General features: G+C 36.6%; 1 protein-coding gene across 2 annotated transcripts in view; it reads left to right on the top strand.

Moving 5' to 3' along the window:
- Positions 1-10,422, top strand: part of TBC1D23 (TBC1 domain family member 23) — a 35,800-nt gene extending 25,378 nt beyond the window's left edge. For both annotated transcript variants that reach the window (XM_054076575.1, XM_054076492.1), the window contains 4 exons: positions 3,322-3,410; positions 6,134-6,269; positions 7,435-7,629; positions 8,652-10,422. In XM_054076575.1, the coding sequence (XP_053932550.1) occupies positions 3,322-3,410; positions 6,134-6,269; positions 7,435-7,629; positions 8,652-8,733 (502 nt within the window). In that variant the 3' untranslated portion in view covers positions 8,734-10,422. The remainder of the gene's footprint in view (positions 1-3,321; positions 3,411-6,133; positions 6,270-7,434; positions 7,630-8,651) is intronic.
- The last annotated feature ends 2,296 nt before the right edge of the window (positions 10,423-12,718 follow it).

The raw sequence follows: 12,718 nt of genomic DNA, 5'->3' as shown, positions 1-12,718 counted from the left end.
TTAGCATGGCATCGCAATACTTGTAAGCATTGGTTACACTGACAAAATTTTGTGCATATTTTTACATTAATTCAGGTTTTTTTAATATATTAAAGCTATTGGGTTTTACAAGTCCTGGTCAGGGAAATAGAGGAAGAAAAAGAATGTATTGGCATTGCATTCTTCTCTTAGTTTCTGCTTTTGTTATTTCTGTTCTCTTCCTTACTATTGCTTTTTAATTTTTCAACTTGTCATTTCCTATATACATTTTATTAGTGACTTATAGCAGTGAAATACACCAAGAGCAATTACTAAACAAATTATGGCTTGAGGTTTTAACAAGAGAGACTGCAACTATGAAAAGTATTTATTGTAAACTGTTCATAAGGAATCATCAGAGCTTAGATATAACAGGGGACCCATATGGAAAATCTGACTGGAAATCTGGAATTTTTCTGCTTCTCACCACATGGTGATAGAACATTCTAATAGAAACAGGGGCTCATTACTAGGAAAAGAAAATGCTGAGTTAATAAGTACGTATGCCTTGCAACTCTCCCTCATCTTGTTCGTAGAACTAATTCGTTTCACACAACTGTGGAGTCCTTTCACATTTGCCTCATTTATTGCCTAATAGTTTCAGAAATGAGAAATGAATTGTGGTTATATAAAATTACTTTGACAAATGAAGGACAGCTCATGTGTAATAGCTTTGGAAATTTGGTTGTACTTCAGGAACTCTATATAGAGCTTTTGACCCTCAGACTGAAAAGCATAGAGATTGGTGCTGGAAGAACTAATGAAGATTTAAAGTACTCTTTGGATTTTCAAGGATTTTGGACCAATTATTCTTTCAACTTGTTTGCACAAAATTTGAGATAGGATTTACTTGTAACCATTACAGAATGGTGTATGAGCAAAACTAGAAGTAGTGTTAACCAGTATTTTATTTTTTTTAAAAAGGTGGGGATATCACAATAGCAGATAATATATTTTTTTTAATTTAGAAGTCTTCAAAATTGTGGGGATTTCTTCCCATGATTCTTCCCCAAAAAATTGATCAGTTTTTTAGAACATGGTAAGAAACTTTAACATTTGGTGACGATGTTTAATAACTGAAAAACACTTGTCTGTGTTTGTAACCCAGAAGTTTTGATGTATTGACACTATACTTCAGTTATTTTACTTGCTCTTTTCAGTTATATTGCCTGTCTTCTTTCATTGGGAAGATGCAGTAATAAATTCACATACACTATGGACTCAACTATTCTCTTAAATATGCAGCACTTAAAAACGTGGAATGGCATTCTTTTCCCATCCTTTCAGTTAGGTCCATTTTGTGTTTAGCGCCAATAGATTTAGTTTTGCAGGTTTGCCACTAAAGGGTGTTGCATTCAATTTGTATCAATGTAGTGATGGCCTTCCATGCAAGCAGGCTAAAGGAAATTCCATTCTGGCTTGAAATGTTACCAGATTTTTATAAAGTAGCTTTATACTTTCTCTTGTCTTGACTGACTTTGATCTATGAACATCAGATGTCTATGAAATCCTCTCTGTGTAATTCAATTTGACAGTATTTAAATGTGCTTCTTACTAAATTGATTGTGTATTGCTAAAGCATATTTACAAAAGACTCTATAAGTAGCACTGCCCTCTTGAATTGTCAGTGTCATTGATGCTTATTGTCGTAAACACTAATGAGCATGTTTTTGTATGTTTCTTTTTTTGACTCATTGTAGAATGCATTTGTTTTTTTTTTTTGTTTGTTTTTCCCTTATTAAACACATCTTGTCTACATTAGTAAATTTCAGCCATAGAAAACGTAGTTTTCTTTAACTTTCAGATATGCTTTCAGGTATACTTAAGTACTAGCATTCGATTTTATACTACTAAAGAGGTTGTCCCTTCTCCTTGGTTCCACAGCAGCATATAAAGTGGATTATGTAAATATACTTTACACAGGAACCAGAGCTTATGGTGTATAGGAAATATGACTACACGTTATAGGGAGGGAGGTTATAGAAAATGAAATTGAGGGAAGGGACTGGCATGGTTTTCTTGTTTGTTTTGTTTTGTGGGTTTTTTTTTTTTAAACTACTACTACCGCTACCTGAAAGGAGGTTGTGGAGAGGAGGGAGCTGGCCTTTTCTCCCAAGTGACAGGGGACAGGACAAAGGGGAATGGCCTCAACCTCCGCCAGGGGAGCTTAAGGCTTGACATCAGGAAAAAAAATTTCATGGAAAGGGTCATTGGGTGCTGGAATAGGCTGCCCAGGGAGGTGGTCGAGTCGCCTTCCCTGGAGGTGTTTAAGGGATGGGTGGATGAGGTGCTGAGGGGCACCTTTAGTGAGTGTTAGGAATGGTTGGACTCAGTGACCCAGTGGGTCCCTTCCAACCTAGTGATTCTGTGATTCTATGTTGCGAGTTCTGTAGGCTGAAATAATGAACTGTTTATTTTTGTTAGCAATTACCCATTTTATGGCTTTCTGAGCCTTCAGGTTTTCTCGTATTTTTTCAAGTATTCCCAGCAGTTGAGGGCCGGAACTTTTAACATGACAGCTGTGACCATGTAATCACAGCATTCTGAGCTGAGCTTTAAAATATCTCAGGATTTGTCAATGTCAAAGTTTGTTTCATTTTATATGACCTGTAGAAGTAAATTTAAGTGTGATTTTTGAGGTCAATATCTATGCAGAAGTTGCAGTGATGCTGTGATTTTAGCAGTAGGAATTACTTGACCAGAGTTTTTAGGACTTGGCTAGTGCTGGAGAAACAAGTGGGCAGGAAGAGTCCACACTGGGCAGGAAGAGTCCACACTGCAGATAGGTGGTTTATGGTAACCTTACTTTGAAGTGATTAAGGTATTTTGTTATCTTTTGAGGAATTAACCATAAAAATGAGCTTCCAGACGTTAGTTAGTCTTCACTTCTTCCTCCACCCCGATTTGGCCTCCTTGTAAAGCCAGTTTGACTGTCCAGAATTATTTCAGTTTTGTGCTAGAAACCTCATGGCATGTTGTCAGTTTTTAGATCTCCAGTGTATTTTGTCATTTGAGAAGGAAACCAGCAGTTCATTTTAATACAAAGTAGTCTTTCTTTTAACTTTGTTTGTTACAAGTCAGCCTTGCCATGTAACAGAAACACATGCTTTCACTAACCAGATTGCTTAGTGGGGCCAGTGGCAGCTTACTTGCAGGCAGCTTTGTGAAGTTTCTTGTGCTTCCCAGTCGCACAAACCTGTTTACATTTTGCTAATATGTTATTATAGGAGTCATACCATCAGTTTCAAAGTTACTTTTCTTCTCCCATCCCATGTCCTCTCCTGCTCTTTTCATTGCCAACAGACATGTCAGCAGCAGTGACAGAGTAGGAAAGCCCTACCGTGGTGTGAAACCAGTGTTCAGCATCGGAGATGAAGAAGAATACGATACTGGTATAGTAGATTTTCCTCTTACCTATATTAGCTTATTTGGACAAAATTATTAAGTTTGGCTAAATGATAAGAGCGTGTTTTACATCTTTGTCTTAAAATGTGACATACTTCTGACTGTCATAATTGATCATGTTTGTTATGGTGATGCCTGGAGCCAGCCAAGAAGGAAACACCTTTTTTGAATACATAGTAGCAGACTAAAGGAGAACAATTTTGTATCGGGCACCCAGCAGCTAACAGGAAGAAATTGATATAGATGAGTTTAGTGTATTGTTCATGTTTACTTGTTTGTAGTAAAGATCTGTTTTTCTACACTGCTCTTGTACGTGTAAACCTGCAGTTTGTACCTCTGTTGCTTACGATAGTAAGCAAAATGTAGAGGACCTGGTGTGGCTCATAGATCTCAGGTTGAATCCATAGTATTGGCAGTTAATAGAATGATCTAAATTTCTGAAAATGTTGTTGGAGCTAAACTTAAGATGGCTAATATGCACACCTCTGCAGTGTTTTGTACTTTGCTTTTTACCATTGAATGTATTAATAATTGATTAATCTCTTGATGTGCGTGTACAAAAAACATGCAATTTTTTGTTTATTTTTTTTTAGCTAGTTGGAAAATTACAGGCAAATCTGGAACGCCACACTTTTCACAAAGGTGGGGGTTTTTGAGACCAGTGCTAACATTACAGTGATGTTCACCTACTGCTGTCTTGGTTCTGTTCTGGTACCTTTAGCTCACTCCCAACCATCATCATCTCACACGTAGCTATTCTGTGACCAAAAGGCATACTCAACTTCCACGTGACAAGCAAATAATTAGACTAAGAATCTTTGACTTGCAAAAGATATAACTTAGGAAGCTTAACGAAAGAGATTGATAGGATCTGGAGTTCTTTAAATAAGATTGATGACAAGCAGTTGATCATTGCTCGTGTGCTGTAAGAATTATGAAGGAGCAAAATGAAACTATCAGGCAGAAGCTTTAACACTAACAAGATACTTCTCCAAATGCCACGTAATTAAGTTTGCACGGTTCTTTAAGCATCCATAACAGCGCTTGGCAGAGTCTGTGTGGTTGCAGGAAACCAGGTCCTCAAAGATAAATTGTCTAGAACATAATTTCAGTAATGATTGTTTTCTAATTTCTATTTACACTTGCTTTTAAAAGCATTGTGAAACTTACTAAGCTAGCAGAATCAATGCAATGACTTGAATGAGCAAAGCCAACACATATGAAGTGAAAATCCTGTTTTTTTGTTAAAGAATGCAAAAAGTGAACCTGTTTCTGTATGATTTTTTTTAATTATCTTTTAGTGGTTTTTTTGTAGTATGTAATTGCAGTCAGCTGTAATAATTGCAGCCTCGTCTAGGTGGTCCTGCTTGAGTAGGAGGATTGGACCAGGTGACCTTGAGAGGTTCCTTATAACCCCAGTCATTCTGTGAAATGAGGATGGATTTTGTTCCATTAGTTTCAATTTCATGATGTATTTTTTTCCCCATTAAAACCTTTTCAGAAGTGTGGCTGTAGTTCTGAATTGCCTTGAAAAAGATGCTTTAAAGAGATGTCCTTCAAAGTTGTTTCTGGGACTAATTTCTGTGGATTTAATATAGTTAATTGTTTTGGACAACTAGATTGCTTAAATTCTTCTAATGTAGCATCAAAATTACTATGTAAATATAATCACAATATTTACACATAAACACAATATTCTACACTTAAGTGATAACAAAAGAGTTTTGGGTGTTTCACCAAAGTCTGTACTTAAATTTTTGGTTTTAAGTATGTCCTTAGAAAGAATGTGAGCTCGGACAATATTTGCTAATGATCCAAGGTTATTCAAGGTAAAAAGGACAAACCGAAGAACCGAAGGAGCCTTTTTCTAGTCTAAGTGACTGAGCAATAAAATGGCACATGAAATTCAGTGTGAATTAATATGAGATGAGAAAGATGTGAAAAAAACCCAAACAGTTCGAGTTTCAGATACAAAATGAAAGACTGATTTGGCTGCGTCCAGTTAAGTGCTAGGCATTCTAAGGAAAGGAACAGAGAATAAAACAGAAGTTGTCATGTCACTGTATAAACCTAGGTTCACCCACACATTGAGTATTGTGTGTCTTGATCCTCTATCTCAGAAACAATATATTTGAACAGGAGATGCTTCAGGGAAGCGTAAGAAGGGTGAGAAAACATATGAAGTGGCTTTCATAACAGATATAACAGAATATTAGAACTTCTGTTATGTGAAACAGGCAATTTAAGGGAGGAAGAATGGCCCACAAAAGTAATTCCTGGCCTGGGATCAACAGTTGTTGATTCCTTCTTGTACAGGAAGCTAGAAGCTGCAAGAGGAGGCTTTCCTGGAATGTAGTTGACATGTTTTTGTTACTCCTTGCCTGAAGATATTGATATTATAGATGCAAAAAGTTTACATGTCTTCAGGGAATGTCTGGACAAGTCCAAGTAAGAGATCTGTTAAACTTTACTGAGCAGACAAATCAGACTGGACTAATAAATCCCTGGGCTGGAAATAATTGTCTGATGAGAGAGGATTAAAAGAAATATTAGATATGCATGCGTTTTTCGTTCTTTCTCTGAACAATTGTTCATAGCTATGTGAACCTTGGTTTGAACCAGTATAGCTGCTGTGGGCTTAAGTGAATTGAGAAGTTGTATGAAGTTGTGTGAAAATCTTTTTCTTTTATTCTTTTTTCGTTCAAAATAGATGAAATTGATAGTTCCTCAATGTCAGATGATGATCGAAAAGAGATCGTCAACATCCAAACATGGATAAATAAACCTGATGTGAAGTATAACTTCCCCTGTAATGAAGTAAAAGAAAATGGACATATGTTTCCCAGGTACTGGAATTAGTCCTAAACTAAATGAAAATGTCTGTCTTGGTACACATTTTAGAAAAAAACTTGGGCAATTAAGCTATTCTTTATATTAAACTATGAAATGAAGGCGTGAAACAACCTGTAACAAAATTTTACTTTTATATTTGCAATCTTATATTTGCAGTGGTATAAAGTAGTAGTTATGTGCAAAACCTGCTATGAAGTTCTGTTTTGTGAAACAAGATAGTAAGAAAAATATTCTTGGTATATGTAGGCTTGTTTTTTCAAGACCCAAGTACCTGCAGTTCCTGTTTTTCTTGCCTACTTGTCTGTGCCTTGTACTATGCACCACTCTTGCCCCTAAGATTCAATGACTTTGTTAAGCCTGCAAGAGCAGACCATGATGCTTGCTGTATTTTGGCTTCCCCAAAGAGTGCAAATCCTGTTGAGTCTGGATGAGTGAAAGTTGTGATGAGCTTTTTCTTGCGTCATGGTCTGTTCTTGTCTTTTGTTATTAATTTGTTTTCCGATTAGATTTATTCTAAATGGTGTATATTTAGTAATCTGTTATAGTGTGATTTCTCCAACTGAGTTAGAACTCAGCTAGTGTGTTCCCACCACTAGCCGAACATGCATTCCTTCCATGAAAAAGACAAAAGTGAGTCTTGAGCTGATTGGGCGGGTCAGCATCTCATTGTTGGTGTTTGTACAGTGATCGACAGCCACAGTCATCAAGTCCTTTTAACTTGGGTCTGATGCTCCATGTGTAGATCTGCCACTCTATAGATGGAAGAATAGGGTTGGGTATGACTGAAGGATGAGAGGCTGGAGGCATTTTCTCTTCTCTGTGTGTGATTTAACACATTATGCGTGGTTATGATCTTTCTTGATAGCACTCATGGCTGTTGCTTTGAGGTGATAATATTAAATGTTCACTCTAGCTTTTTATGCAGTTGATACCACACTTGTTTTCAAAAATGGCTGTGATACAGTCAACAAGGAAAATCTGAAGTATTTTGTAGTCCTTTTGAAATTACAGATTTTAAAAGTAGCAAGACTGTTTCTTAGGTTTGGAAACTGTTTTATCTAGCTCTCTTAATGTAGCTTCTTTGTAGAGTTTAGCTTTCCAAAAAGCTGATACTAAATTCATTAGCAAATTTAATTTGTATTTTTCTTTTTCTTAAAGTCATCTCCTAGTAACAGCAACCCATATGTACTGTTTGAGAGAGATTCCATCACGGAAGGGACTGGCTTACATACAGTCTCGGCAGGCACTCAACTCTGTAGTCAAAATCACATCCAAGAAGAAACACCCCGAACTGATCACCTTTAAATATGGAAATAGCAATACTTCAGGCATAGAAATTTTGGCAGTTGAAAGGTAAGCCATCTCAGTAGCAGAGATGTAAGTAGTAATGATATACAGGGGCAGGCCGTAATTCCTAGAATTGAGTTCAGAAGTAATAGTTTGTATTTGGAATAGATAATTTGGATGTGAACTAGAAAAAAAAATCTGTCAGCAGAATGAGAAGCGTTTACAAGACCCAGCAAAGAGTAATTACATGGTCTTCAGTGACAGTTGTTGGGAGTGGGGTGTCTGTCTGCAGCCTTAACTATGGAATTCTGAAGAGTGGGATTTAAGAGAGTTGCCTTTCTTCTGTGGTATCTTTTTTGAGACATCTAACTCTTCCTATGCATTGTATGAGGAGTACAGAAGCCTAACATCAAAACTGTAAACTCTGAAAACTGGTTCTGGAAAGTTAGGTATTGCCATGCTCAACATTTGCATGCTTAAGATTGGAGGGAAGTCAGAGGAATGTGTATTGAGCTTTTATCCCACTGGCATAGCCTGTTGTTTCTTGGTGAAGTTTTAACAAAGTTGCTGACACTAGCTGGACATTTTCTCGTCTTCTTCCTGGGGGACAACTGTGTGCTGTGGTTTCTCTGCTTTTACAAGAAGCGGGAGTTGAGTTCCCTAGCTAACTAGGGAAATTGTTCTCTGCCTGATGGCTGCTTCGAATGAAATTAGTTCAGTAGTAGGTCAGACTGGAGCAAATCCAGAAGAGAAAGGACTCCTATGCTTCAGTCAGACAGTGCTATCTGTAGAGATCTTGAACTGCCGAATCTATCCCACTGTCAATTTATAAAGAACTCTTCCTTTCCAGATGGCCTGTGAAGTACTCCTTAACAGTTCCAAGTTCACAAATGGGAAGTGTTTCATAGTATAAACAGGAAATAAATGTTATTTTCTCAGTAGTTTTTCATTTTAATGTATTTTCCTCCTCCTTGCTTATAGTTTGTGTAAGACATAAAATCTTACTTCATTGAAAACAAGGATTATGAAGTCAATACTCAGAACTTTTATAGTGAATTAATAATGGCTTTTTCTAATCTTTTTTTAAGGTATTTGATTCCAAATGCAGGTGATGCTACCAAAGCCATAAAACAACAGATCATGAAAGTATTGGATGCCTTGGAGAGTTAATAACTAAAGACTTTGTAGAGAACAGTTTCTGAAGAAGAAGCAACCAAGATATTGTATGTGGACGCAAGCTGACTGTTTCCCAACTGAATACTAACTTCAGAGTGTTTTTCTGTTTGCTGATGGGAGTGCCTGAGTAGCAGGCTTAAGATAGGGTAAATTATTATCAATTTCTGAACAGGATTTTAATTTTTTTATTATATATTTTTTTTGTTTTGAAAAAATGTTTATTATAAAGGTCAGCTTGTTTCAGTTTTAGTGCAGCTTTAATGTTAGTGGTTTGCAAGAGATCTTTGCAAGATAAGGTGCAGCTGAATTCACTTTAACCATGTTAAAGGCTGAAGAACTGCCAGATACGGAGAAGCCGTTGAAATCAGAATGTTTTTAAATTACTGTCCCTCGGAAGTAAAATGTCTCTATTGCCTACAGTCTATAAATTTGACTTTGCCTACTGGGTAGTATTGAAGACTGATTAAAAACTTAGGTTTATGAGCAGAGCAGTTGAAAATCTTAGAAATGTTGATTCATTATCATTAAAAATTATTAAATCCAGCATGGGCTGCAGATAAATGAAAAAAATGCAAGCAAATATAAAACCAACTTTTTGAAAAAGTCTTATCCACTACTAGGTTAAATAATTGGAATTGGTGATAAGGGTATTTTTAAATACCAAAATGAACTATGCACAATAAGCTTTTACTAGAGGGTTGTGATTTATTGTTTTTTTCTATTATGCAAAATTTTGCATTTCATAAGCTAGGGCTGTTTTTCTTGATGAATGTGTGCATTGAAATTGAAATTAATGCTTCATGACAGAAAATGGCAATTGAAAACAGGTTGCCTTGCTTCTCAGAGACAAAATGTGTAAGGTAATTAGACCTTCAAAAACTTCCAGTTCAGCACAGAAGTATGTGCAGATTGAAGACATGTTCAGTGAGAAAATTAACACACAAATAAAGAGATTCAAGGGCTGTATACCTGTGATAAACATATTCATTACCTGTTGCCTTCATTAATTCACGCATTTGTTTATATTCTTGTAACTAACATCTTCTAAATTAGTTAATGTTTGAGAAATGGTAACAATGTGTTTGTTTATTAGCAGCTTTCCATTTGTTCCAAAAACGGTTCTCTTGTTAAAAAGCTTGCTACAGGAATGTCCTTATGGCTGAGGCATAGCATTTTTGTAGACCGATGTAGAAATTACCAAAAACTGTGAAATGAAGATAATAGGGATTAGCTTTGCTGTGTGAAATCATCTGAGTATTTGAGTCCAAACATACATACAATTCATACAGCACCAGAAGGTAAAGTAAAATAAATTAAACTGACCTTTATAAAAAACAGTTCTAAGTTATTTTACTAGGAATCAAGCTAGGGCACCTTAATCTGGGACTAATTCTTTTTTTATTTTATTTTATTTTATTCCTTCTTAGTATCTAAGTAAACACCAATAGAACTTGAACTGTTGAAGATATTTGCATGAAATTGCACCTGGGCCAACCCTCATGTATTTATAGTTTTGCCCAGCAGCTGTTGTATTACTTTTTCCTCTTCCTACTCCCTTCTAAAAATATCCTGAAGAGTCTCTGACTCTGTGCCTACTTCAGCAATGAGATCTTTTTCATGTAAAAATGTTTGTGTTACTGTTTATAAACTACAGTTGTAAATAAACCAGTACAATTTGAACATAACTTGTTCTGTCAGAACGTGTTTAGTTGCATGCGGTGTGAATTCCCTGAAGCAATTAATAGTTTTTCATGAAGTTTTTTTGTAAATGGAAGTGAATTTGATCTTTGGAGTGGACAAATCTGGTTGTGGGTCATATGAAGCTACTGTCATTGACATCTTAATGTAAGTATTTTGGAGTTTAGACTCATTTCATCAAATACTTCTGAATGAGCCATAGTAAGCATCCATAGAAAGGTCGTAAAGAGTTAACAAATGGTCAGATTACAGGAGGGGACTCTGCAGAAATTCCAGATTTCTCAGCATTGTATTTTTATATTATGAAAATGCTGATAAAATGATACAACATGTTTCTCCTAGCCATTGGGGGGTGGGAATTGTGGAAAGTTGTTAGTGTATTTGGATATTAAGTATGGAAAGTGGGTAATATGTATGTCTCCATGAAGACAACAAATATAGACCTTTTAGAGAGAAAGTTAATCTGTACTAAGTCAGTTCTTAAATATCTTCTGTGTAGAAATGTATTATCCAAGCCATTAAGAGGCTAATTATTTGTAATTTTTAAGGCAGTGTACATGTCATCAACAGACTCCCTTGTCTTACAAAGTCCAAACTATGAATAATTTCTGTGGTGGTTTATGCATCTCTACCCCCAGTGTACAGGCTGCTTTGCCTTGTGGTGTACATATCTGTAGTGAGTATGTCTGTTATAAAACTTGTATTGCTAACCAGAAAATCCAGTTATAGTGCTGGAGTGACAGTTTTTGAAAAAGAAGAATCAGAGTAGTTACTGTGCTACTTTCCATCCCTTTCATCTTCAAGAATTTTCTTTTTTCATTATTTGCCACTGCACTGCTGTCTGTATTCTTGAGTTAAAAATGACAGCAGATGTGTTGCTGAGGGGGTTAATTTTAATTTTTATTAATTTTGGTGATAGATGTGAGGTCTGTAACAGGAAACACTCTCCTCTGAGTAAGCTTTCCTGCCAAATAGAAGCTCTTACCTTTGTGTTTCATAGCACAGAAGCACTGACCCTGGCTCACTGATGGCTCCTCAGTTGTCTCACAAATTCTTTTATATCCTGATCTGTATGAGAAATTTTGCAGAACTGTATGTGTATTTCCCACCAAAAATACTCTGACACCAAAAACTCTGTGGAGTTGCGATTTTATTTACATTGTCTTCTCCAGATGTAAGTGAAGATGACTTTCTGTTCTTTCGGTTTAGTTCCTGTTAGGAAGCCATACATGTGAGTCTCAGCAGTATTTGTAGCTTTTCCTTCAAGCAGCGTTTTGGCTGTAGTATCAAAACTTTTTATACTGTCAAATAACCTTTTTCTGATAGGCATAGTTTACTGAATGGCTGAAAAGTTTCCCGTTTGGGAAGAAGGAGAGTGATAGTGTGTAACTTGTCCTTTTGGGTTTATTTAGTGCTTTCAGATATTTTTGTTTTGAAACTTGAAAGATACACTATCTCTCTGAACCATGAGAAACAGTGGAGTTTTACCCTGTGTTTTTCATCTTGAAGGGATGATACTACTTCATTGCTTGTTCTCTTTCTTATTCTGTGCTCTGCCCCAAACCTTGTGTGAACTGTGGAGGCAGCCATTCTTTGCACCTGGAGCCCTGCAAGGTGTGCTGGTCAAAAAAAGAAAAGGAAAGGTCTGCTGAAGAGCTGCTGCATCACCTACATGTGTGCAATTGTCTGCTGTTGGTAATTCTACCATGCTTTGGGTTGGTCAGTTTGCATTACTGCTCCGGGAGGCAGACTGAGCAGCTTTTCTTTTGAGTGAAGGTGGGTAACTGCTGTAAGCAGTGGTAGTTGTGTATCTCAAGTGGATTATGCACTTCCCATCCTTTATCTGTCTGCACACGTTTCCTGACAGTGAACACATGTAAGAGATTCACCCTGGGTTACCCATTTTGTTTTTTCCTTGCCCATATTCTGTCATGTGCTTTCTATTTGTGGAGATACTCTTGCATGAGAAATACTGCCTTGACACAACATGAATCTACAAACACGCCTTTTAAAAGCCCGAGAGAGTAAATTATATACATGAGGCAGCAGTGTTCAGTGTTGAGGAAAGGGGAGCACTCGGTGCTTAAAGTTAGTGATAGAAACCGTATAGCAGATTAGCATATTGGTTTGTACCTTAGGAGATGTTGTTATAGTAAGAGAGGATGTGGATGTCCCAGGTGACCGAATTGCCTTTACACTGGTGCAGATCTCTTAGGATGAGCTCTTAACCAATACAAGGCTGCTAGGGCTTGCACAGGGCTGGGAAAATAGAGTGTCAACA

The sequence above is a fragment of the Cuculus canorus genome, chromosome 1 (genome assembly GCF_017976375.1).
Source record: "Cuculus canorus isolate bCucCan1 chromosome 1, bCucCan1.pri, whole genome shotgun sequence".
Taxonomy (NCBI): domain Eukaryota; kingdom Metazoa; phylum Chordata; class Aves; order Cuculiformes; family Cuculidae; genus Cuculus; species Cuculus canorus.
This window is presented reverse-complemented; position numbering and strand designations above follow the sequence as displayed.